The 26235-nt window shown below is 44.3% G+C and overlaps 1 protein-coding gene across 2 annotated transcripts in view; it reads right to left on the bottom strand.

The window, feature by feature from the left end:
* The window catches only part of MAPRE2 (microtubule associated protein RP/EB family member 2), a 140575-nt gene that overhangs the window by 7163 nt on the left and 107177 nt on the right, over positions 1-26235 (bottom strand). For both annotated transcript variants that reach the window (XM_056138235.1, XM_056138234.1), the window contains exon 5: positions 3106-3245. In XM_056138235.1, coding sequence (XP_055994210.1) covers positions 3106-3245 — 140 coding nt within the window. The remainder of the gene's footprint in view (positions 1-3105; positions 3246-26235) is intronic.

The following is a 26235-nucleotide window of genomic DNA, read 5'->3' as shown; positions in this document are numbered from 1 at the left end:
AGCACGGGACCCAACCATCCCGCACATTCCCACTCTCTGGGGAGCCCACCACGTTCCCCGCTTTGTGCCTTTATATTTGGGCTGAGAATAACCACTGAGATTAAACCAAGTCTTTCATGCCCCCCACTTAGGCGACATCTTTGTAAATCACCAGGAACAGAACTTCCAACACTTACATCTGGAAGGGGAAACGTCTCCTCAATTTCTATTAACTCTGGGCCCCTGTACAGGCAATGTTATTTGTGTAGAACCAGTGGTGCTTGACACTTGCACACACAGTGTCCGTCCTTGTCCTGTGTGCCTGACAGATGTGTGTGTGTTCGCTCTGTCAGTCTCTGAGTCACCCTCAGCGACGAGCTCCCAAGGCTGCTCACAACCAGTGGAAGCATCACTCTGCTCACTTGCTAACTATTCTTTCTCGCAGTGAAAAGGGTGTGGTCACTGGCAAAAATGGAGGCAGCCAAAGGCATGAAAGCTAGAAAAAATACTAGCCAGCAGAGATGCTTCCTTTCAAACAGTCTGCTAGCAGACAGCTTGCTGGCAGCTCAGGGCTCTGGTATTCACTATTTCCTCCTGCACAAGGCAAGAAGGGTCCCTAGACATCCTCAGCTCACGAGAACTAGGCTGACTGTCTCCCAGGAATGCCTGGGTGAGCACAATGAGCAAAGAGCCAAGACGCCAGCCTTTGCCAGGCTACCCCAGATTAGGTAAGGTAAGTGCAGCAACACGCAGTCCCCAGGGAAAACCAATGGGTACCAAATCAGATGTTAAATATCAACTGGCAAATGAAATCTCATTCTCACTACCCGCCTGACAGACACTGAGGTTCCCCTGCACCCTCACGTCTCAATGGATGTCTGGTGGGGGTGGGCGGGAGCTGGCCATGAGCCCTGGGGAAATGCCAAGGGGAAAGATGAGGGAATGTAGCTCCCTTTGGTCACTTCTCATCTGGTGGCATCCACACTCAGCTCATGGCCCTCTGAGCCACCGTGTCTTCAGGCTAAGTAACGTCCCAGGGATCCCCAGCACAGAGGCTAGACCCTGCCCTATCCTCACCATCCAGAAACAGTTCCTGGAGATGTCATCAGGTCTGTAATCAGTCATTTCTATGACTGAAATTGTTTAATACAGTGAAACTTTTACAACAGGGCATGGGAGAATACAGACAGGAGACCGAGTCAATGAGAATTCTTGCACTTCACTGCATTTGTCATTTTCCGTTACTACTGTATGTCACTGTACCCCCTTAGTCTCAGCCCCAGGTGCTCTCCCACTGCACAGGAGCCCCACAGCCCCAGGGGACTGAGTCTCAGGCCTTCCCTAGTAGCCTGGGGGTGGGTATCTGCAGGCTGAAAGGACAGAAAATTGAGGGAACAATACCAGCCCTGGTAATGAATGAGGAGCAAGTGCCCAGGAAGCAGCTACAGAATGAAAGCGCGTGCATTTCTTTGCGGGACAGAGAGTGGGTACTGGGACACATGAATTGGGCGGGGGGAACTGAAGCCAGGAAGGAATTAAATCAGGAGGAGGAAGCTCATCAGAACCTGTCTCCTCTTCAGTGGCCTTTTGATGGCAGGGTCTGGCCCACTGTAGAGCCCTTAAGGCAACTGGAGAACCAGTGGGTGTAGAGACCAGCCCCTGCAAGAGGAATTGGAATGGGCTGGCTATGGGAGAGAAGCAGGAAGGACCCAACCCAGGGTCTCCATGCAGTCATATTTCCAGTTGGCGGGTTGGGAGAGAGGAATGTGTACAGGAGGATGACTGGGCAAAGTCATAACGAAACCCGAGGAAAGAAAGGATGCGGAAAGAATGAGGCTCCCAAGGAGCAGAAAATCCTAAATCCAAAGGGTTATAAAGCCAAGACCCAATTCTCTTTAGGTCTATTCTGATTTGGTCGGAGCCTTAGGAATGTGGCCGGAGGCTCCTTAGGGTTGGCCCAACTGTCTTTTATCTGAGAACTCATTACTGGAAATTCTATGTGGACTCAAACTGAGAATCAGCAGGTAATTAGAACATTCCACAGTTTCTAAATCAAAGCCCTACCCACCGGATGACTTAGGGCTTTACCTTTTTCATTAAAGTGATCAGAATTGTAAAGAAACACCCTAGTTAAGCAATTGCCTGCCTTTAAAACTAGATTCCTGATTGCAAATATACAATTATCTCAAAAAAAAAAACACAGTTTCCAGACTCTTGCTGGCTCATCAAGAAGCAGATTAATCATGGGGAATGGCCCAGTGAGTGGCTGGGAACAGCCTGAGGACCTGGAATAAAGGCTCCTCTCCAGGATGAAAGGCGCTTCTCTTCCTCAGGGGAGGCTGGGAGGCTCCGTAGGGGGCCCTGCGCTACCAATTGTTTTATTACTTTAAAGCTCCTGGCATCTTGGGGCAAAATTAGCTATCATTAGAAAGCAGAGCTCAGCTTTCAGTGAATTTCAAAGGGAACAGAACTGGATTTTCTGTCACAGTGAGCAGGGAAAGGAGAACTCTTGCACACAGAATACCTCAGAGGGCTACAGAACACCTCAGAGGGCTTCTGATGGATCCAGTACTGGCTTTGGTACTCCTGGACATCAAATTCGGCTACCGCGGGAAGAAGCTTATTGCCTCTGTTTGCTGTAAAGATGAGGAGGGAGGGCCAGGGGTAGATAGCCACCTGGCTGCCACTGTATCACTAGCATCAATTCGTACTGGTCACAGAGCACAGGTTTAGGGGGCTGGAGGGAAGGAGGGAAGTAAGGAGAGAGGGAGAGAGACGAGTTCTGAACACCAACACTGTCTACACTGGCCAGAAGAGGACCAGAGAGCTCACACCAGGCTGGAGCTCCCGGTTGGCACTAAAATGTAGGGGAGGGAGGGAGGCTGGGCTGGGGTGCCATGTGTGGGGCGGTGCTCGGTCCTTTTGTCTTAATGTTCAGCTCTGAGAAGTGATTAACGATCTTATTCATAATGGGCTAATGGGCGGATGATTTTATCTGTCGGACCAATCAGCTTTGATTTGAACTTCTTGGAACCACGGTTGCTGCCTCACTTCCCTCCTGCTCCTCAGCCTGCAGGGCCCTGCTCCCTTATTCCCGAAGGAGCTGGAGCTCGGCAGCGGAGTTACCTGTTCATTGAGCTGTATGACCTGCGTTTCTAAATCTTTATCCGATTTGGATGCTGAACCGCTGGACGATGCCCTTTTGGCTGATGAGGGACGAGAAGGTGTGGATCCTGGTTTAGATGCGGGAGCTGATTTCGCTGCGCCTGCAAGTAACCAGAAAAAATGATAAATGTTGACATCGGCAGGACTGTCAATATCTACATTCAGTTACAGCGAATGTATGATGTCACAGGAGTCTATAAAACAACTTAGGAGGTGGGTGCAGATTAGGTGGTCAGAGGGCAGAAGCACATGCCTTGCTTTTGTGAGGCCCAGAGTTTGATCCTGGCACTGCAAGGTCCCTTGAGTAGTTACTCTAAGAGCACCCAAATACCTTTAGGGTGGCCTTGGTGGCCCCCAGCATTGGTGGATCTGAGCGGTGTCAAATTGCTGGGCTTCAGCAATACCACTCCTGGGAATATATCCCAGAGAGGCAAAAATGTATAGTCGAAGTGACATCTGCACTTGTTTGTTCATTGCAGCACTCTTTACAATAGCCAGAAACTGGAAGAAACCTGAATGCCCAAGAACAGATGACTGGTTAAAGAAACTTTGGTACATCTACACAATGGAGTACTATGTAGCTCTTAGAAAAGATGAAGTCATGAACTTTACATACAAGTGGTACAATATGGAAAGTATCATGCTAAGCGAAATGAGTCAGAAAGAGAGGGATAGACATAGAAAGATTGCATTCATCTGGGGGATATAAAGTAACAAAGTATGAGATTAATACCCAAGAATAGCTGAGATCAGCACCAGGAGGATTACTCCATAACTTAGAGGCCAGCTGGGTATCCTAGAGGAAAGGGCTATTCAGATAGAGAAGGGAGCACCAAATAAAGTATGTTCGGAGGATCCTCCCAGGAGGGGAGATGCATGTCGAAAGTAGACTATGGACTGAACATGTTTGCCACTCAATGCCTCTTTTGCAAACCACAACACCCAAAAGGAGAGAGAGAACACAGGGGATTGCCCTGCCACAGAGACAGGGGGGATGGGGGGATGGGGGTGGGAGGGATATTATCCATGGTGGTGGAAAATGGGCACTGGTGGAGGGATGGGAATCTGATCATTGTATAATTGAAACCAAAGCACAAAAAATTGTAAAATCTACAACTTTAAAAAAATAAAATAAAATAAAGGGAAAAAAAATTGCTGGGCTTGAATTATATTGAACTGTCTGGCCTGGCTGGCAGAATATCACTGGGGGTGGCCCTGGAAACCCTGAGCACTGCTCAGGAGCACTCCCTCCCCCACGAAAATATGAGCTATTCACTAAGACAAAGCCCGTGCGTCATCCCGGAGACTCATTGGCGCTTTGTGAGCATGGCGTTTTTCCAAGTAACATGAAATGAACATAATTGTCCTTCTGCCTTTGGAAAGATGAGTAATCTATGTAAATAACATTTTCTTGTTAGTCTGCTTTGGGGGCCTCCGGGTGGTGTTCTGGTGCCCTGGACATTACTCCTGGTGATGGTTCTTGGTCTACTGAGTCTGCATCTTAATGTGAGGGCATAAGGAGGCAGTGCCAGGGGGCCCCAGGCCCTCCTTTCAATAGGGGACAGAGCTCAGGGTCCTTCAGGGAAGATCCAGAGATGCCTGAGAGGCCACGTGGCACTGGGGGTCAAACCTGGGATGGTCACATGCAAAGAGGTACTGACCTAACAACTCTCTCTCCATGGCTGCTTTCTTGCTAGTTTTAAGGAAGAAAGGTTCTCAGAGAGGTGACAGCACCACAACTGAGTCACAAACAGACAAAGGACCTTAAAATGGATTAACACTTGAGATGAACTGTCAACATTTTGCCCCCGAATATATGCTTCCAGGCTCTAACCACGGACTGATCCTGGAGGGATACTGCCAACAGAACCACTGGGATACTGCAAACATTCCTGCTGCCCCAGTCCTGTTCTGAAACTTTGTTCTGGGATAAAGGGGCTGTTAGAAAAGTGACTGACTGCAGAGAAGGGGCAGAGAGAGTTAAAATCAGAATTTGAGAAACACTGTTGAGTCAAAAAGTAAGGGCGTGCTCAAGGGTTAATGTCAGAGGACACAGGGCCCAACTAGCCAGATACAGGAGAGTGTGCAGGCAAAAATAAGACTGCCTGTGACCTGTGACACACCAGGACACTGAGTCACGAAACTCTAATGCACAAGAATGGGAATAAGAGGATGAGAAGGGAGAGGAAAGAGTGACGTCTATGTGCTACACTGAAAATAACAGAGGAAGTAGTGTTAGAACTGGAACTCACGATACTGCCACACATGTAACTGCCTCCCAAGGTGCTTAAGATGTGTCCATGGGAAAGGTATCCCCAAGACACTGCCTAAATAATGTGTCCCTGGGAAAAGTATTAAGAAATGCCTTGATCCTGGGGCAGTCTGGGCTCAGCCTTTGTTATAACCCCAGTGATTCTCCAGTACCACTAAGGCTGATAGGAAATAGAGAAGAGGTCACTGGTTTCATAAAGACTGCATCTGTCCAGGACTGCTCCCACAAATAGGTGGTAATGCACCAGTGCAGGGTGTGCGGGAATGATGGGGGATGTGGTAGAAACCTCCTGTGCAACTGCGGGGACGTGTGTGTGTGTGTGTGTGTGCGCGGGGGGGGGGGGGGGGGGGGGAGGCTTTCTGCTTGTTCCTTAAAAAAAGTAAATTTCCAGAGGGTCCCGAGTAATTTTTTTTTTCTGAAAAGGGTCAAGTAAGTTTGGAACTTCTAGTCTTGGGAATAAATACCTTTCTCATGGACACATTACTTGGACAATGTCTGGGGATACCTTTCACATGGGCAGATTCTTAGTTTGACACAGATTCTCATGCTCTATAGCAAGGGTGGGAGCCTGCAGACCACATAAGGCCCACGGACTCCTGAGACGTGATGATACAGACACAAATGCTTCTTGTCGGCTCTTCTCTGTCTGCCTGTATTAGCGGACAGTCCCGGCAGGGAAAAGGTTCCCTAGCCCTAATCTAGAACATGGCATGGATGATTGAGGAAAAGGCCTCTGCACTAGAATCCAAAGCCACAAATTACCTGCAATGAAGCACACACACTTTGTGGGTAAGGTTGGACTACGGTGATGGCACAAAGCATCACAGTAGATACTTTGTATGCAAGAGCCCTGGGCCTGATGCCATTGCACGGTCCTATGCATCACACCTGGAGCTGTCCCTGTCCCTGAGCAGAGCTGTGTATGACCTCCCACCCCCGGCCCCCACACCCACACCCTAACCAGGGTCATTAATGGCAGTCCACTGAATACATCCAAACACACAGATTCCCAGTTCTTTTACATGCTCCCATTGGCCCAATTCTCTACCCCCTGCCCCCTACCAACTGATCTTCTAGAAGATCATTCTAGAAAAATCTTGGAAGGCAAGGAACATGTCTCATAATTCAGCTGTGTTATCTGGTGGATCAAGTCAAGAGTTTGGCTGGGTATGCATTTGGTGAAGGACCAAATGCTTAAATAAATATGAGGCTAAATAAATAAAACGTGTTTCCAATTTTATAGCTTATTTCCAACTTCACAGTTCATCAGTATCCACAGGTCAGAAAAGGCAAGAGTTTAAAGACAAGTCTGCTGACAGCTGTGGCAAGTTCCAACCAAGCTCCTAATTACATAGCAGCAAACAGAGAGACTGTAAAAATTCTCTATGAATGTCTTCAGGTGTCTTTTGTCATTAAGAAGCAAAACCATACACACCCCCAAGAGACACTGGGAGCATCATACCTTTAAAGTAAGTATTCTCTGCAAGGGAAAAAGAAAACAAAAACCCAAACAATCCACGATTTGAAAGTACAAAGAGAAGCCCAGTAATACTTTAAAATTAGAACAGGGGATAGAGGGATAGTTCAAGAGTTATGGCATTTGCCCTGCATGCAGCCGACCTGCGTTTCATTCCTGGCACCACATATGGTCTCCTGAGCCCTGCCAGGAGTGATCCCTGAGCACCACCAGGGGTGTTACCCCCCATGCCCTCCTTTCTACTACCCCCTCCAAATCAGAACAACTTAACAGGGAAAGTTTTGTGAGATTCTGAGCATTCGAAGGGCAAACCTTCTGGGACCTCCAAGCCTCACTTCTGCAGAATAATTTCCCTCAGAACTGAAAGAGTTGTTCTGTTTATGATTCCAAATTGCGAGGATCCTTCATCTCTGCAGAGGCCCCTATAAAACACTCCTGGAACACACAAGTTCTGTGTTCCACTGGCCAAGATCTCCAAGTAAAGGCCAAGCCAAAAGGGTGAATAAAGTATGCGCAGAGCAGCCCGAGTCAGGCAGAGACAGACTGACCTGGCCAAGTGCCTTCTCCACCAGCCAGCACAGCTGCTGGGAGGCAGCCTTTGTAAAGTCACATTACTTCAGACCGTTTTTTTTTTTTTATATAAATAACGCCTATTCTAAGATAAAGGAAGTGAGCAGAAGGTAGCACAAAGACTGTCGATGGCCCACACTTTCATACCTCTAAATAAGTGCTTATTAGGAGTCAACCACAAGCTACACACTGCATACCCTGCTCTCCAGTGGCCCCCAGTCTTGTGAGGTGTGTGTGGGGGCTGTGGGAGGGAACTCTCATCTAATTAAAGTCCAGGCCTGGCCATCACATTCGATCTTTTTAAGAACGAGGCAGTCACCCAAACTGCATGACCCTCTGGTGGGGTCTGAGCTATACCTTACACACTTCTCTCTTCTGAGGGGTTCTGGCTACCAACCTTGGGGTCTCAGCCAGGATGAGGCTTCTCTGAGGTACGGTCTGTCAGCTAGATCGGTTCTGTTAGTGAAAAAATGTCTACTTCTCCCTCAGCTGAAAAACTCTACCTCGGAAGCATTCTGTCTGTTTTGCTTACCTCGCTGGGTCCTCACAGCCAATCACACAAGCCTGGTGCATAGGGATCACTTCAAGTTTCTAAAATTCACTAAAGAATTCCATGGAGAGACTCTGGCCAGGGTGAGGAGATCAGGGCGCGCTTCCGGTTTGGCCAGGAACATCACACTTGCTGACAGGAAGGCCAGCAATATGTGAAGGAAAACTCAGCAGTTTCCCTAAAGGAGATGCCTTACTTGACTTTTTTTTTTTTTCAAAATTACTTGGCTTCCCCCCCCCCCCCGCCCCCCCAAAATTACCTTCCATTGTGATTCTCTTTAGCTACAGAATCAGGGTCAGAGTTGGAGTGAGAAGTCTGATGGTGCCATGCCCCCCATGTTCACTAAAGGATGCAGTTCTTCAAAGGAACCACCATGGGGGGTGGGGCAGGAAGAGAGCACCCTCGCACCCAGAGGGCAGACATTTATAAGCAGGTAACTGACAGGGGCTGGTTGTAATAACAGTCCATTTCATAAGGGCTCTTTCTTCTTTTTTTTTTATGGGAGTGGGTTAGGTCTTTCAAGTGGTGCTCAGGGGACACTGCCCTCCCAGTGAGTCCTGGCCAACAGGGTCAAAGGATGCAGAGCTGCCAGGACCCTGCAGTGCAAGAGCCCTGGGTCATCCTGGTGGGTCTTGGGGGCCTGCACCTCTATTTCAATATCCTACTATGTTATGTATTTTCAAAGAAAAAACTAGGAAGGAATAAGAAGCCAACCACTCGTGAAACAGCTATCACTAACAATATTTTCAGGACACTGTCAAAAGCAGCTTGAAAATAACCCTGCAGTGTTTGACACAGCAGAGACCATGGCATGCTCCAGAACTGTGCAGGGCCAGAGAGCAAGGAAGAGAAACTATAAATAAGCAGCAGGAACCGCTGGAGAGAAACTGGGTCACGGAGACTCTTGATGTGTCCCAAGACAGAGGCTGGAGCAGCTGGAGTTGCTGACGCTTGCCCCCATCATGAGTACCCCAAAAGGAGACCTTGTCCTTCTTGAGGCAGCCCCCCTGGGGACAGGTGTCGTTTTAATACACAAGTGTGGGTCTGATCCTTAGGCTGGCACCTGCGTCTCACTATAAAGGACCCACGGGGTCCAGAATGGTCTTCACACTCACCAACTGTATTCTTACCTGCAACATTATTTCACTGCATTCTTATCAAACAACCTTATCTGCATTTACCACCCAGGGGGTAAAACTGTAGCTGTTCCCTACCTAGGGGTTACTTCCGCAATGAGTGGCACAGGCTGTCCACAGAAAGGGATGGAAGATAGAAGGGAAAAGTTCTAGATCAATTACATAACTATACTCGCGATTTAAAATCAAGAGTTTGATATGCAGATAAGGTGGTTTGGAAAAAAAAACTGCTAGAAGTTTTGCTAATGAGGCGGTGCTGAGCGATTGTACATAGTGGGGAGGGTGCTTGCCTTGCATGTGGTCAACCCCGGTTCGAACCCTGGCATCCTGCATGGTCCCCCAAACTCCATCAGGAATGATTTCCTGAGCACAGAGCAAGGAGTAACCCCTGAGAATTGAATGGTGTGGCCTTCCCCCAAAACAAAACAAACAAACAAACAAACAAACAAAAAAAGATAAGGTTCATCAGGTCCTTCTAAGGAAAAAAATGAAAGAACAGGAAAGGATGGGGGTAGACCTTTGTATCTTCAGAAGCTTTGAGTTTTAAGGAAACCAGAGAATGAAGGGTTAAATGAAAAGCTCATTTTCCAAAGAATGTAAAGTGAGCTCTTTAAATCATCACAAGTTGCAATTTGATAGTGAAGAAATTCACCCCTTAAAGCTATCACATGATTAACCTCCATTAAGAAATACTAAGCTTAGCAAGGACATACTTCATTTGAGGGAAACAATGGAAGAAAGGGACTTAGTAGATATATACAGGACACTTCATCCACAAAAAGCTGAATACACATTCTTCTCAAGCGTACATGGAACATTCTCCAAGATAGACCACATGCTGAGCCACAAAACATGCCTCCATAAAATTAAGAAGGTAGAGATTGTATCAACAATCTTCTCAGACCATAATGCGCTGAAATTAGAAGTAAATCACACACAAAAACAGAAAACTAAATCAAACACCTGGAAATTAAACAGTGCACTATTGAACAACGAGTGGATTAGACAGGAAATCAAAGAGGAAATCAAAAGATTCCTAGAAACGAATGAAAATGAGAACACGAGTTACCAAAACTTATGGGACACAGCAAAGGCTGTGTTAAGAGGAAAGTTTATAGCTCTACAAGCATTCCTCAGGAAGGAGGAGCGAGCACACATAAGTAACCTAACCTCACAGCTTAAGAGCTTGGAGAAGGACCAAAAAAAGGAGCACAACCCGAACAGGAGAAAGGAAATAATAAAACTCAGAGCAGAGATTAACGAGATGGAAACCCAAAAAACAATCCGAAAGATCAATGAAACCAAGAGCTGGTTCTTTGAGAAAATTAACAAGATCGATAAGCCTCTAGCAAAACTCACAAAGAAAGGGAGAGAGAAAACCCTAATAAACCGAATCAGAAATGAAAAGGGGGTCATTACAACAGAAACCACAGAAATTCAGAGGATCCTCAGGGAGTACTTTGAGAAGCTTTATGCCACGGAACATCAAAACCTCGAGGAAATGGATAAATTCCTAGACTCCTACAGACTCCCAAGGCTGAACCAAGAAGACCTGGAATACCTGAACAGACCTATCACCATCAAGGAAATTGAAATGGTAATAAAAAGTCTCCCCAAGCACAAAAGTCCTGGCCCGGATGGATTCACTAGTGAATTCTTCCAAATCTTTAAAGAGGACTTACTCCCAATACTCTTTAAGCTTTTCCACGAAATTGAAATATCAAAAACACTTCCAAACAGTTTCTACGAAGCAAATATCACACTGATACCAAAAGCAGACAGAGATACCACAAAGAAAGAGAATTACAGGCCGATATCCCTGATGAACACAGATGCAAAGATCCTCAACAAACTACTAGCAAATAGAATCCAACTACTCATCAAAAAGATCATACACCATGACCAAGTAGGATTCATCCCAGGGATGCAAGGATGGTTCAACATTCGGAAATCAATCAACATAATCCACCATATCAACAAAAGAAAAGATAAAAAGCATATGATCATATCAATAGATGCAGAGAAAGCATTTGATAAGATCCAGCACCCCTTTATGATGAAAACCCTAGCCAAAATGGGTATAGAGGGGACCTTCCTCAACATAATTAAAGCCATCTACCACAAGCCTACAGCAAGCATCATCCTCAATGGGGAAAAACTGAGAGCCTTCCCTCTAAGATCAGGGACGAGACAGGGATGCCCACTCTCTCCACTGCTGTTCAATATAGTACTGGAAGTACTTGCAATAGCGATTAGGCAGGAAAAAGATATTAAGGGCATTCAGGTAGGAAAGGAAGAAATCAAGCTCTCACTATTCGCAGATGATATGATACTCTACTTAGAGAACCCAATAAATTCCACCAAAAAACTCTTAGAAACAATAGACTCATATAGTAAAGTTGCAGGTTATAAAATCAATACCCAAAAGTCCATGGCTTTCCTATACGCAAACAGTGAGAGAGAAGAAAGCAACATGAAAAAAACAATCCCATTCACAATTGTGCCCCAGAAAATCAAGTACCTAGGAATCAGCTTAACTAAGGAAGTAAAGGACCTGTACAAAGAAAACTACAAAACGCTACTTCAGGAAATAAAAGAGGACATGAGGAAATGGAAAGATATCCCCTGCTCATGGGTCGGGAGACTTAACATTGTCAAAATGGCAATACTACCAAAAGCATTGTATAAATTCAATGCAATCCCTATAAGGATACCCATGACATTCTTCAAAGAAATGGAGCAAACACTCTTGAAATTTATATGGAACAATAAGCCCCCACGAATAGCTAAAGCAATTCTTGGGAAAAAGAAAATGGGAGGAATCAACCTCCCGAACTTCAAACTGTACTACAAAGCAGTAATAATTAAAACAGCATGGTACTGGAACAAAGGCAGAACTGCAGACCAATGGAACAGGGTTGAATACACTGACATCTCTCCTCAATCATATGCTCATCTAATCTTTGATAAAGGTGCAAGTAATGTGAAGTGGAGTAAGGAAAGCCTCTTTAATAAATTGTGTTGGCATCACTGGACGGCTACATGCAAAAAAATAGGCTCAGAACTCTGCCTAACACCATGTACAAAAGTAAGATCAAAATGGATTAAAGACCTCAACATCAGACCAGAAACCATAAGGTACATTGAAGATAAAGTTGGCAAAACCCTCCATGACATTGAAGCTAATGGTATCTTCAAAGATGCCACGCCACTGGCCGAGCAAGTGAAAACAGAGATAGATAAATGGGACTATCTTAAACTAAGAAGCTTCTGCACCTCCAAAGAAACAGTGACCAAAATACAAAGACAGTCTACAGAATGGGAAAGGATATTCACCGAATACACATCTGACAAGGGGTTGATATCCAGGATATACAAAATACTGGTCAAACTCCACAAGAAGAAAACATCCAACCCCATCCAAAAATGGGGCAATGAAATGAACAGAAACTTTCTCAAAGAAGAAATCCGAATGGCAAAAAAGCACATGAGAAAATGCTCTACATCATTAATCATCAGGGAGATGCAGATCAAAACCACAATGAGATACCATCTCACACCTCAGAGACTGGCCCAAATTCAAAAGAACAAAAGCAACCGATGCTGGCGTGGATGTGGCGAGAAAGGGACACTCCTTCACTGTTGGTGGGAATGTCCACTGGTTCAGCCCTTCTGGAAAACAGTATGGACGATTCTCAAAAAATTAGAAATTGAGCTCCCATTTGACCCAGCAATACCACTCCTGGGAATATATCCCAGAGAGGCAAAAATGTATAGTCGAAGTGACATCTGCACTTGTTTGTTCATTGCAGCCCTCTTTACAATAGCCAGAAACTGGAAGAAACCTGAATGCCCAAGAACAGATGACTGGTTAAAGAAACTTTGGTACATCTACACAATGGAGTACTATGTAGCTCTTAGAAAAGATGAAGTCATGAAATTTACATACAAGTGGTACAATATGGAAAGTATCATGCTAAGCGAAATGAGTCAGAAAGAGAGGGATAGACATAGAAAGATTGCATTCATCTGGGGGATATAAAGTAACAAAGTTTGAGATTAATACCCAAGAATAGCTGAGATCAGCACCAGGAGGATTACTCCATAACTTAGAGGCCAGCCGCGTATCCTAGAGGAAAGGGCTATTCAGATAGAGAAGGGAGCACCAAATAAAGGATGTTTGGAGGATCCTCCCAGGAGGGGAGATGCATGTCGAAAGTAGACTATGGACTGAACATGTTTGCCACTCAATGCCTCTTTTGCAGACCACAACACCCAAAAGGAGAGAGAGAACACAGGGGATTGCCCTGCCACAGAGACGGGGGGATGGGGGGATGGGGGTGGGAGGGATATTATCCATGGTGGTGGAAAATGGGCACTGGTGGAGGGATGGGTATCTGATCATTGTATAATTGAAACCAAAGCACAAAAAATTGTAAATCTACAACTTTAAAAAAAATAAAATAAAATAAAGGGGAAAAAAAAATATTATTCACAATGGCTCTGGACATATAAGCATTAGTCAGTGCAAATACTTTATAAAATCATTTATCCTGTTGCAAAAAAAAAAAAAAAAAAAAAAAAAAGAAATACTATACACAAAGATACTAAAACTTACACACTGGAAAATGAAACCTTTTTGCTCATTAGGTTAATGACTTCATGGTTTACTTCCTAGAAAATAAATAACAATATTCCAGACCCTGCGGTCTAGCACATGTATGGAGCCAGTTCCGAACCAGGTTTGTGTTTTGCTGCTTTGAAAAGTCTCCCCATTATCTCTCCGTACCCCTACTCTCAGTGTGCCAGCTTTGGGGGGGTGCCATATGTTCTCTTCTCATGTCCCTGGGTCCCCACAGTGAGGATGCAATCCGCGTGTTGGAGAGCTATCGTGTCACTGAAGGTGAACATTGGTAACACTTTTAATTGTGCTCCGTTTGTATCTCAGTTTTGTGACTTGGCTCTAAAATGTCCTTGATTACACCTGATCCGGGTCCAAGAGGCTCACTGGGGTCTTAATGGAGCCTTCCTGCTCCTGCCTCCCTGCTGGAGCATCTCTTCTGATGTAAGAACCACTGGCACAGGGCTGCAAGAGACAATGCAGCTACTTTGCCTCTACTACTGAGATTCTTTTTTTCTTGCAGCTATCAAACATTTCTACCCCCCCCCCCCCGCCCAGCTACATTTGATGATACCCTGAAAACATAATTAGTGGTAGCCCTGTTTTACAAGCCTTCCCCCCCCCCCCTCAAGCTTTTCTCTTCCTCCCTAATTTTCCCTTTCAAAATAAAAAGGAGTTCCAGAAGCACAGGAAAACAGACATAAATTCTGCACAAGTCCCTGTAATTCTCTGACTTCACCCACTGGATATGGCCTTGATTTACAATGCTTGTCTTTGAGCAGTTGTCTCTTAATTAATGCCTCTAGGATTTGGGGTATAAATATGATTCTAAGACATTTTAACCATAGTTGTTTTTTTTTATTTAAAAAAAGGAGTTGTGTGATTCATTGCTTTCATGAAGCCAGGGAATCTCTCTGTCTAATGTCAATAATTAGTAGCTTACATAATGTTTATGGAAAATGCTACAACATTTTGGGCCCAATGATTTCAGAACAACGAAGCACATGAAAGCGCTGTGCTTGGCTTTAGCCCGCCATGGTCAGGCTCTAGAAATTCTTCTCACATAATCTGTTGTATTCCTTCTGCCAAAATCATAAACAGAGGAGCTAAAAATATGACACGTACTGTTGACAAGAACTACAGAGACATTAAAAACACGTGCAGGCAGAGATACGTGCAGGGGGAAGCCATGCTCTGGGTCACCCCAACTTCTTCCCTTCTCATCCCCATCTTCTCACTCAGAGAAAGGGGTGGACAAAAACAGCCCAAGAAGGTCAGAAGGTATCAATGTCCAGTTATAAAACGAGTCAAGGCCAGGGTGAATCACCAACAATGAGGTGACTAGAGTTAATAACACTGCTTACACAGGAGAGTCACTAAGGGAGTAGCTCTTAACATTTCTCATTACAGGAACGAAAATGTAAAGGTGGTGATGGATGTTGACTCTAATTACTCTGATAATCGTTTCACTATAAGTACAAATACTGAATCATTATGCTGAACACCAAAAACTAGAACCAAGTTAGGCCAATTATGTCCCAACAGAAACGAAAGTCCGTAAAACACAGGAGCATGGCAGGAGAGACATCTTGTCCACATCGAGTCATCACTAGTGGGTGAGTGACATCACTTTCTCATCCCCCTGACCTTGGCAAATAATTTTCAGTTTTTGTGTTCTTGGGCCACACTCAGGAGTATTCAGGGCTTACTCCTGGCTCAGTGTCCAGGGATCACTCCCGATGGGGCTTGTGGGGGTCCATATGCGGTGCTGGGGACTGAACCGGAACCAGCTGTGTGTGCAAGGTAAGTGCCTAGCCTGCTATACTCTCTCTGGCCCTATATTTCATGTTAATGGAGATAAGGAACTTGGTTTAGTGAGACTACTGTTAGGGGAAAGTGCAGGGGCTGGAGTGATCAGAAGAGAGAATTCTTACTGAAGAGGGTTTCATAAGAGACCCTGCAGACATCAGCGCTATGGCTCTGCACGGTGACTGACAGATCCCGCGCAATTTTGATTACTGCAAATCCATTTCCTGCTGAAGTGGCTGATGCTTTCACTTTGTTGGTTACATAATTTCTGCTCTAAGGGCCAATAAAGCACCTCAGGGGCCAGAATTTAGCACAAATGCAACTTTCACATGGTTCCAGGATGCCCTGATTTATGAGATCATTAAGAGGCTGGTTCTTTTATTCTGAAATTACTAGTGCTGAACCCTTGTGACTTCAGTCTCTCCAATGGGGCCCGTGGCAAAGCTGGTGCTTCCTTCTTGCTACTTTAGTGTCAGCTTGTAAAAGTGAACAGCTCCTTTGTGGGGGTCACCTGGGAAGGCTCCCTACAGTGTAACCCTAAATGCATTTCCCTGTGGGAATGAAGAGCTGGTGTGGAGTCATTCACCCTTCTCTTGCTTCCAGGAGGGCAGGGGAGCAGGTACCCAGGCTCTTGCTGCCTGCGGAATGGCGTGACCCTCCCAGAGGGAAGAAAATGTGAGCTCGCAAATGGCACCGTTAAGTGCTCAATAAGTGTGAGCTCCAATCTTCATGACTTGGCACATGAGGTTGGCTTCAATTCATGATGAAGAAGTACACAGGTTTCCTATTTCCAGACATGATCAAAGTGAAAACAAAGCTGTTCAAATAAGAAAATGATGTTTACTTAAAGGAAACGGTCCCAAAGGTTTATTAACCTGCAGCCTGCTAGTGGCCCAAGGTATAGGCTGGCCTTGCTCTGTGCACTTCTGTGTTGTCTTGAAGGTTCAGTTGCTGTAACTCCAGGCTCAGGGCTCCTTTAATTACTTAACCCATTTATTCATTCACTTAGGGATATTTAGTGAATTCCAAGTATGTACCTGGGCATGCCTTAGGCCTTGGGGTAAGCCATAAATGAGACTAACTGTGTCTGTCGTTGTGGAACTGACCTTCAAAGAGGGAGAATTTGACAATAATAACAGACGGAATTAGTATGTGGCCTAGTAAACTAGAAAGAGAATGCTATGGGAAAGTGTATGTGTGTGTGTGTGGGGAGGGGAATTCCATGGAAGGTATGAGTGGGTAAGTGGGTAGGGTGACCATTTAAAGTGGAAACAGGAGGGGCAGCCTGAGTATTCACCCAGGCTCAGTCCTCAAGCACAGGACTTCTGTGGACCACACGTGGTCGAATCCCACCAGGAGGAATAGATTCTGGAAAACTGGGGTGTTCGGGTGGGGGTCCTATTGCAGTCCTGCCAGATCCAAGGAGGGGAGAGAGCCCCAGGCATTCATGGGGTCACTCTGGCTCTGAAGTCTCTTTCCTCACCAAAAAGCTCTTGTAGCAGCTCTGCAGGGAAACTTCTCGGCTCCTCCAAGGGGACATCATCCTTATTGCTCCAAGGTCTTTCTGGGAAAGTCAGGTCAGGGTCCAGATTTGAAGGGATGAGGGTGTTGGCCATCTGTCTGGGCAGGCCAGAGCTGGACAATCAGTCTGGGCAAGGGTCCACATCTTGCCTGACCAGGGGCTCCAGTAAACACGGTGTCAGGACAGAAGCGAGGGCATGGGTCAGGGAGCAGCCCTCGAGCTGCTGCCAGACTGTGCTCTCACTGGGGAGCAGAGGGAGACCACTGCGGGTCTTGGGCAGGGGAGTGATGCGCCGTGGCTTCATTATTAATAAGGCTTTGCTCTGCCGGCTGCTCGGGCTGGGACAAAACTGTGTGGGGTGAGAGGAGACACAGCAGGTGACCGGTGTAATTTCCACGGGGTAGGTGCGGTGAGCGCGCGCTCGAGTGAGTTTTGTTTTGCTCATGGCATGGTGTCTGTGACGCCCCAGGTGAGCAGATCCTATTCTATACTCTCCGCTCCACAGCCATTTAATACAACCGACATTAGCAGCGTTAACAGCACTAGAAACAACATTCTTTCAATGATGGCATCTGCTACTGATTTCCGAGAGGAGGGCGGAAGGAAAGGAGGCAGGGACGAGAGCCCTTCCAATCTGCTACTCGAGGGTCATTTCACAGGGTGACTTGCTCAGCCTCGGCATGCAGGGGTGTCTACCAGCTGCATCAGGAGGGCCTGCAGTGCCCTCTCCCCGGCTAGCAGTCACAGAAGCTGCCTCTGGGGGTCTCGGCCCCCACTCCCCGGAGCTTGTCTTGGGAGCATGAACATTGGTCAACCGAGTTACTTCTGCCCTGGGCGCCGTCCCTGCTGGAGATGATGTGTTTTATTTTTAGCCACCATGTGATTCCCCAGTATCTTCCAGACTTCGCTTGAGTCACTCAGAGTCTTTTTCATAGTGGCAAAAACGTAGCAAGTGAACTCTTCTTGAAATAGCTCAAATATTAAAAATTCTAAATTTTCCATAGCTACTTATCTTGGAAAATATTATGTATATGTATGTTTTATATATATATATATTCATATGTGTATGTGATTATATATCTTATTTCTATATCACACCTCTCAAATTTTGGTAGAAAATTAAGTGTGCTTGGAAGACAAAGCCAGACAATTACCATCTTGCTTAGAAATTATTGCTTTTACATTGTTCTCAGTGAAATTAAAATTACTCTCTTGAAATGGTGAGAATCCTTCTCTCCCTGCTGCCTTCTCCCTCCTTTCCTCCCTCCCTAATACACCCCAGAACCCCAATACTATCTTAGGGAGAACCGCTGTATGTACAGTGCAACAAAGACAAAAAGGGTGGTTATAAAGAGTCCAACAAGACTCTGTGGACTGGCTCAGTCCAGAGAACACAGAGAACAGACACCCAGACGTTACCATGACAACCACATCATGGGTGTTACTGCACTGCCGGCAGAGAAGAGTCACTTAAGCAAAACTGCTTTATGAACGCAGACAGCCATTTCTGGAAAAGACAAACCCTGCATTACTCTGTGATGCTCATTCTGAGTCTCTGTGAGCACTGGCAAGACCTGCATCTGGATTGCTTCTGCTGGTCTGCTACACTCCAGGAACACTGGTACTGTTCAAACTTCCATGCTCCGTGGTACCCGAGCAGCCACGCTCAGGAAGGTGAATAGCTGAGCAGAGCCCACCCTCCTCCTTCCTTCTCCTCAACTCCTCAACGGGCTCCTGCTTCAGGCCACTCTGTGTCCACCAACCAACCGCCAAGCCAGGACAGTCAAACACAAAAACACTGTCCTCCCGTTTTTCATCTATTTGCTAGAGTGGGCCCAGTAACGTCACCATTTTGAGGCTTGTTGTTACTGTATTTGGCATATTGAATACGTCACGGGTAGCTTGACAGGCTTTGCCATGCAGGTGAGATACTCTCGGTAGCTTGCTGTGCTCTCCGAGAGGGGTGGAGTAATCAAACCTGGCTCGGCTGGGCTGGCTGCGCGCAAGGCAAATGCCGTACCGCTGTGCTATCTCTCCAGCCCAGGATGGTATGTCCCAGTTATCCCTGGCTTCCCTTCTCCTTTACTTAGATACAAAAACCATCCGGCTCTGTTGACTGCTGTAAACCACAAGGCCATTACTTCTGCTTAGACCACCCTCCTCTCCAACAAGGTTTCCTGTTAACGATTTCTTAGCTGGGCTCCTGCATTATAACTGTAACTCTTCCTCATGTGTGCTGTGCACGACATCTCGAGCAAACCCATGGTTAGAACCTTTCAGTGACTGCTGAGAAACAGTCCCCATTGTGAACGTATAGGTGTCCTGCCCCACCCACTGAGCTCCACCCACTTCCTGGTATTCCTAGTGTTGTGTCATTCCCTCCTCGAAAGTGTGGGTGGATTCTGTGACTTGCTTTTAATCAATAGAGAATGCATGATGGGGTGTCCCTTCCACGATGAGCAAACATGCACATGTATTTCCTCACAATCTAAGGGAGCTTTTTCAAGCTGAATCTTCAAGGACACCACAGCTCTAGCTGGGACTGCACTGCAGAGATATTAAAGCAGAGAAAGTAACTGTTCTGTGAACATAACTCGAGTTGTGTCTGGGGACTTAAGATCCAAGAGAAAAATACACTCATATTGCTTAAAGCTGCTAAATTTGCAGCAATGGTTTCTGTACCAACAGGACATTTAATTCAGCTTGTGATGCATTTTCCAAGGACCCTGCTCACCTCTGCAGCTCCACATCTCAGTCTCTCAACAGCCATCAAGAACATGACACATTTCAGGGCCAGAGAGACAGTACAGAGGGTAGGACCTATGCCTTGTATACATAGCTGACTTGGGTTCCACCCTCAGAACCCCCATGTGGTCACCGCCTGAGCCTCACCAAAAGTGATCTCTGAGCTCTCACTCTCAGTGATCCCTGAGAACCAGGACTAAGTCCCGAGCACATCTAGGTGTGGCCAAAATACTTCCCCCAAAACCCATCTCAGAAATAAAGAACAATAAAAGAGCATGCATTTCACTAAACAGCACACTGTCTCCTGACATCAATCTGCTGTTCCTTCTGCTTGTAAAGTTCTTCCCCATCCTCTTCACCTTGCTCGCTCCCAGTCATTCATTAGGTTCTGGGTAAACTTCACTTTTTATCAAGAAACCTTTCCAGAATATATAAGACCAGTTCTAACAGTCTTCCCATTTGCTTGGATACCATTTCCTTCTAGTTTATTATTGAACTGTCAAGTTTCCCCAAGAGCCAGTAACTTCCTTCAATCGCTGACATCACTCAAACCTTTTAAAGTGCTAAGACATAGGAGGAATTTAAGTAAATTCTGGGTGAATAAAAATTCAGGTAAAGTTTTTATTAAAAGGGCAAGGAAATCAAGACAGAGAAATCGAATTCAAGCTAAGAGCAAAGGGCTTCTCAGGTAATGGAGATGACTGAGAACTTCAAAACATCCATGGTTCAGCTTAAGGACTGCAGCTCCTTGGAGTCAGACAGTGTAGTGATTCATTTATCTCAATTCAACAAATACTAAATGGAACTTTCTATGTGACAGTGGGAAATGAGGATTGAATGAGGCACAGCTGGGTTGACAGTTGGCTTCATCTAATTCAAAGGAAGTCTAGAAAATTCTTCAAGTCTGTTTTCTAATTCCTTTTCATAGACCAATGACAAGGAAAGATACCAATATCAAACAAAAGCAGACTCACCAGTGGTTTGTGACATTCTGCTTATAGAAACTGAGAATCCAGGGCAAGACATTGTGTTTGGGGGCTGATAAGGATGAGTCAGCCAGAGAAACCAAATGTCATGTTTCCATTGTACACATGGAAAGTAAAAGAGATAATCAAGTATCTGAGAGGGGTGTAGTTGCAGGAGCAACTAATATTCCAGTACCCACAGGGAACCTATTAGAAGAATGCCCGGGTGCTGGTGTGGAAGGACTGTGGCTGAGTGAGAAAGAGCTAGGATGGCGAGCTTCCCAGGCTGGTGTGTCCCTGAAAGGCAGTCACCCTCTTCTGCAAAGCCTCATGTGAGGGAACAAACTGCCTCACTGATGCACATAACAACTACAACCGTGCTCTGTTGAAAGTTTCCTCTTTGCTTTGAAATTATCCCGACTATCTGCTCCCAGACTACCTGAATTGCAGGATTAAGATCTCGAAGATCAGCAAACCCATTATTACGCTAGGGTCCACTACTCCGGGCTCTGTAAACGTTTCTGTTTGGAGGGCTGGTAAGAAGCCTGGCATGAGGGGCTTACACACATAGATAAAATATATTGACTTTCACCCAAAGTCTGTTACAGAGACTGTTTTTGGGCCTTTAAAAATTACAATTATAGGGGCTGGAGCCGTAGTACAGCGGGTAGGGCATTTGCCATGCTCGCGGCCAACCCGGATTCGATTCCCAGCATCCCATATGGTTCCCTGAGCACTACCAGGAGTAGTTCCTGAGTACAAAGACAGGAGTAACCCCTATGTGTGACCCCCCAAAAAATATTACAATTATTTTGTGAAAACATGTGGCCTATTTCTTGCAAACCTTTCCTCTGAGTACCATGCAAATTGCTTTGGGTTGTAAAAATGTACTGCAGTTTAGGACAGGGTGGAGAGGAGGTTAGAAACGGACCCTCAACATCGGAGAGGTGATGTAAAAGAGCATGAGCTTGAGAGTCACGAGTAGCCTCTGAATTCTGGGTCCTCGACTTCTAGTGCATGATCCTGGAAACCTGCTGTGCCTCAGTTTTCTGAAATCTAAAGCTAGATTAATGGTATTATCTGCCATTGAGGGTTACTGTGAGGCAAAACTGAGTTGTACGGAGTAAGGGCTTAGGACAGTGAGCACTGAGCATGTCCCCAACAATTTCTGAATGCCTATATCTGATGACTGCCCCAACATTTATTTATTGTGGGATTTGGGCCCCATCCAGTGCTTAGGGGCTCCTTCTGGCTCTTGTGCTTGGTCAGGGTAATTTATATTTAGGGAACCACGTGGTAAAAGGAATCAAACCCAAGCCTCCTGTGTGCATAGTGTATGCTTAGTCTGTTCAAACTATCTCTCTAGTGCCTTAGTTTTAAATGCTTTCTTTTCCCATAACTTCTCATGAAAAAATTCTATTCTCATCTTATTTTAAGAGTTATACAGTAATAGCACCATGATGTTTTGTTGGTTTTAATGTCCAAGCTCTGAAAAAAAAAATCCAGTTTTAATGAAAATTACTGAGGTTGGGGCATTCAGGGAAGATAATCAAAGCACTGGAGCATATGTTTCTCATGTGGGACCCTGAGTTCAATCCTTGACACTGAAGGGTCTCCCAAACACCACTGTCTGGGGTGATCCTCCAATTCCCCCTCTCTCCAGCCATGGCACCCGCCAAAGAAAACTATAAGGTGTTTTGCATTCAAGAAAAAATGATTATAATGGACTATTTAAGTTCCTTAATAATTATAAATTACAGAATGAGTTAGTAAAGCCTCCATCAAAGAAGCTGGCCCAATAAGCAAGTTGGGATAGAGGTTAAAAATGCATGGGTCTGGACCTTCTTTGGATGAAGCCCCTGGGTTCTTCCATAGACATTGCCAGAAGATTCCTATCTGAAGTTCCTGAATTCTTCATGACTCTTTTCTCTGTTCTCTGTGCAATATTCCTGTCTTATGATATTTAGTATATCTGCAAAGCAGAGCACTGATCATATATAATTTTGGGGGGATAACTGGGATTTTTACCATTATCACAGTTTCAATTATTTGAGGAGAAAAGTATCCCAATGCCCAGTAATATCTTAGTATATTATATATAATAAAGATATAATTTTATATATTATATACACCATATAATTCTATCTATCTATCTATCTATCTATCTATCTATCTATCCATCCATCCATCCATCTACCTATCTATACACATAATAGATATCTAACTGGAGGAACAAAAAATACCAGGGAGTAGGGTGTGTCCTCTAAGAATTTAATTACTTGAACCACTGTAAGTATTTCTTCCAAGTCTTTTTTGATCTTGTCTTAGGGTTTGGGGCCATATTCAGAGGTGCTCTGGGATAGGCTGCTCCTGACTGTGCTCAATAGTGACCTCTAGTGGTTCTCAGAAGACTATACGTAGTGCTGGTGACTGAGTGTGGTCAGCTGCATGAAAGCAAGTGTTGGACCTCTAGTACTCTCCAGACCTTTCTTCCAGATCTAACTGTAACTAAGTAATAACTACTAACTAGTATGCAGATTAGCAAAGGGGTGGTCTATTACATGAACACATCAAGGGGGTGCAATGTTGGTATGGAACAGAAATTGGATGAAGATACTTGACTATCTGATAAAGCTAATAATCATTTGAAATCTTACTTATCTAGGGACTGATATAAGAAAAATGCATCCCTTGATCTTTTAAAATTCAACATTTGGTGAGGGTAAATGACATGGGACATTGAGATCTCAGTATCTAGAAGGTATAGGCCAGGGGTGGGGTGGAGGCGGTGGTTCTGTGAAGAAATAAGAAGCATGCTTTGTTACCCTATGGGGCTAAAGGAAGTCCAGTCAGGGACTAAACTAGTTTATAAAGTACACATGGGAAAATGTAAGCAAAGAGGGTTTGGAGTGAGGGCGGGGGCGGGGGGAGAGGTTGAGACTGACATTTCTGGAGTTAAAAGGTAGTTTCTAAAAAGGGAAAACCCAAAACCCTAAGCTTAGCAATAACAAGGAAAAGGAAATCTTGCATAAAGCCACAGGCTTGAGGCCAAGATTAGGACCCCTCGGGAGGAATTTAACTTCTTAAGTACCTTTTATTTGGACTCTAATAGAATTAAGAAACTGTTAAAAGTATCAACACTCTTTGGAGCATCATAACAAAATCCAGACTCTCCTCAACATAACATTGCAACGTCTAGGATGGAGTCCAAAATTACTTGACATATAAAGCCAGGAAATTGTGACATATTCTCAGAGGAAAAGACGAACAACAGATGCCAACTGTGACACGGTCAGGATGTGGGGTTTAGTATCCAGGAACTTAGAAAGCTATAAGGATCAGGCTCACAAAAAGTAAAGTACTCTCACAATGACTGAAAATGCAGGTAAGTAATAAACATTTTGAAACAGAACACACAATGGCTACAACTTTAAAATATGCTCAACAGTAGAACAAAGATGACAGAGGGAAAGAGGGCGTAACTGAAGTTGTATCAATAGAAACAATCTCATTAAAGTCTGGAGAGCATCATGATTAGCAGTGAGATGATTTTAAAAGTTCTAATATATGCATTAATGCCTCTCAGGACAGAAGAATGGAGCAGAAAGAATATTGGAAAAAATAAAGGACGAAAATCTCTCAAGTAAGTGTCTTAAATTTACAGATATAAGAAGTAAAAAATTTAAAACAAGATAGAGAATAGGATTGATAAAGTATACTATGGTCACATTATGGAAATTCAAAGGTAACAAGAGACTCTTGTCTACGCTCAGATAAAAACAATATTTATACATGAAAGAAGTAACACCAGAAGGAACATGTACTTCTCTTTGGAAGTTTAAAGAAAAGATTATCTAACATGCTATTAAAAAAAAACTCTTGAGTAAATCAAATAGGGAATGCAAGCATTCAGAATGAATAAACATATGAAAAAGTTTTTAATTGCAGTTTCTTTAAAATTCATGACTAAAGTAACAGTGCCAAATAGAACTATGTTAACCATCTAATAATTCTTTTCTAGAAGTTACATAAAAGGCAAAAAAGGCATTATTTTTTGTACAAAAAGATATTCATGAAATATATAAATAATGGTTTTTATAGGTAAACATATCAATTATAAAATGTCTTCTCTTTTGTCACTTGATGTCTTCTAAATCTTATATGCACATCACCATGTTTTATTGCAGAATAAGTAGCACTGTAGCACTGTCCTCCCGATGTTCATTGATTTGCTCGAGCGGGCACCAGTAACATCTCACAACAACTTGTGAGACTTGTTACTTTTTTTGGCATATCAAATATGTCACGAGTAGCTTGCCAGGCTTTGCTGTGTGGGCAGGATATTCTTGGCAGCTTGTCAGGCTCTCTGAGAGGGGTGGAAGAATCGAACTCGGGTTGGCCGTGTCAGCCGCATGCAAGGCAAACACCCTACCTGCTGTGCTATCACTCCAGCCCGCAGAATAAGTATGAAAGATTAACTTATACACTGTTTACAAGAGACCTACTTTACAAAGCTAAGACATGCTGAAAAGACAAAGCAATGCTGGAGAAAGGCAGGCCATGCAAACCATGAGCATATAAAAGATGGAGAAAGCTATTAATGTGTAATGTAAAAAGGACTTTCGAACAAAGAAGGACATCTCATAAGATTAAAAGGCCAAATCATGAGGAAAATACAACAGTTTTAAGTATGAACACACCTAATAATAGAGCTCTAAATTACAGGAAACAAAATTGATAGTATTAAAGGCAGAAAACAGGAGAATAGCATTGCAATCAATGTTAATAGCCTCTTAGAAGCAATGGTTAGAAATAGTCAATAATAAGAAATAAGCAATAGTAAAGAGGATCTGAATAACATTATCAGTCTCCTTGATCTAAGTGATATGTCTAAAGCACCAACCAACAGCAGTGCATGCTATATTTAAGTGCTTATGGTATACTGACCAAGAGAGACTGAAGTAAGATCAGAAGAATGATAAATAAATAAATAAATAAACCTCTCTTAACTGCTACACTGCCTCTATTTAAAAAAAAAGCTTTTAGAGAAATAGAAGCAACTCTCATTCCCTAAGGTGGCAGGATGCTTCAATTATGGGTGTTCAACAATGCTGAAATGCTGCTCAATGAATCAACAGATATAGTCTCACTGATAAGGCTGTCAGAGCATCCCAAATTAAGGATAACTGAGAGTGAGAGCATTCAAGTATTCAATAAAGTTGGTAAAAATACGGTTACAATTTATTTAAATCTCCTGTTAGCAATTTAATTACAACTGTTCAAATACTTTGTTCCATTAAACTTTTTCCTCTCCATTATACTTTTTAAGCTGTCTCTTTTGGAAACTATTTTTCTAGATTTCTACAAATCTGATTTTAAAGCTGGAATACTGATGTCCCCAAGGAAAAGAGAAAACCCAGACTC

This window comes from Sorex fumeus, unplaced genomic scaffold, assembly GCF_029834395.1.
Source record: "Sorex fumeus unplaced genomic scaffold, SorFum_2.1 ptg000128l, whole genome shotgun sequence".
Taxonomy (NCBI): domain Eukaryota; kingdom Metazoa; phylum Chordata; class Mammalia; order Eulipotyphla; family Soricidae; genus Sorex; species Sorex fumeus.
Note: the sequence above shows the minus strand (reverse complement) of the source record. Positions and strands in the feature narration are given on the sequence as shown.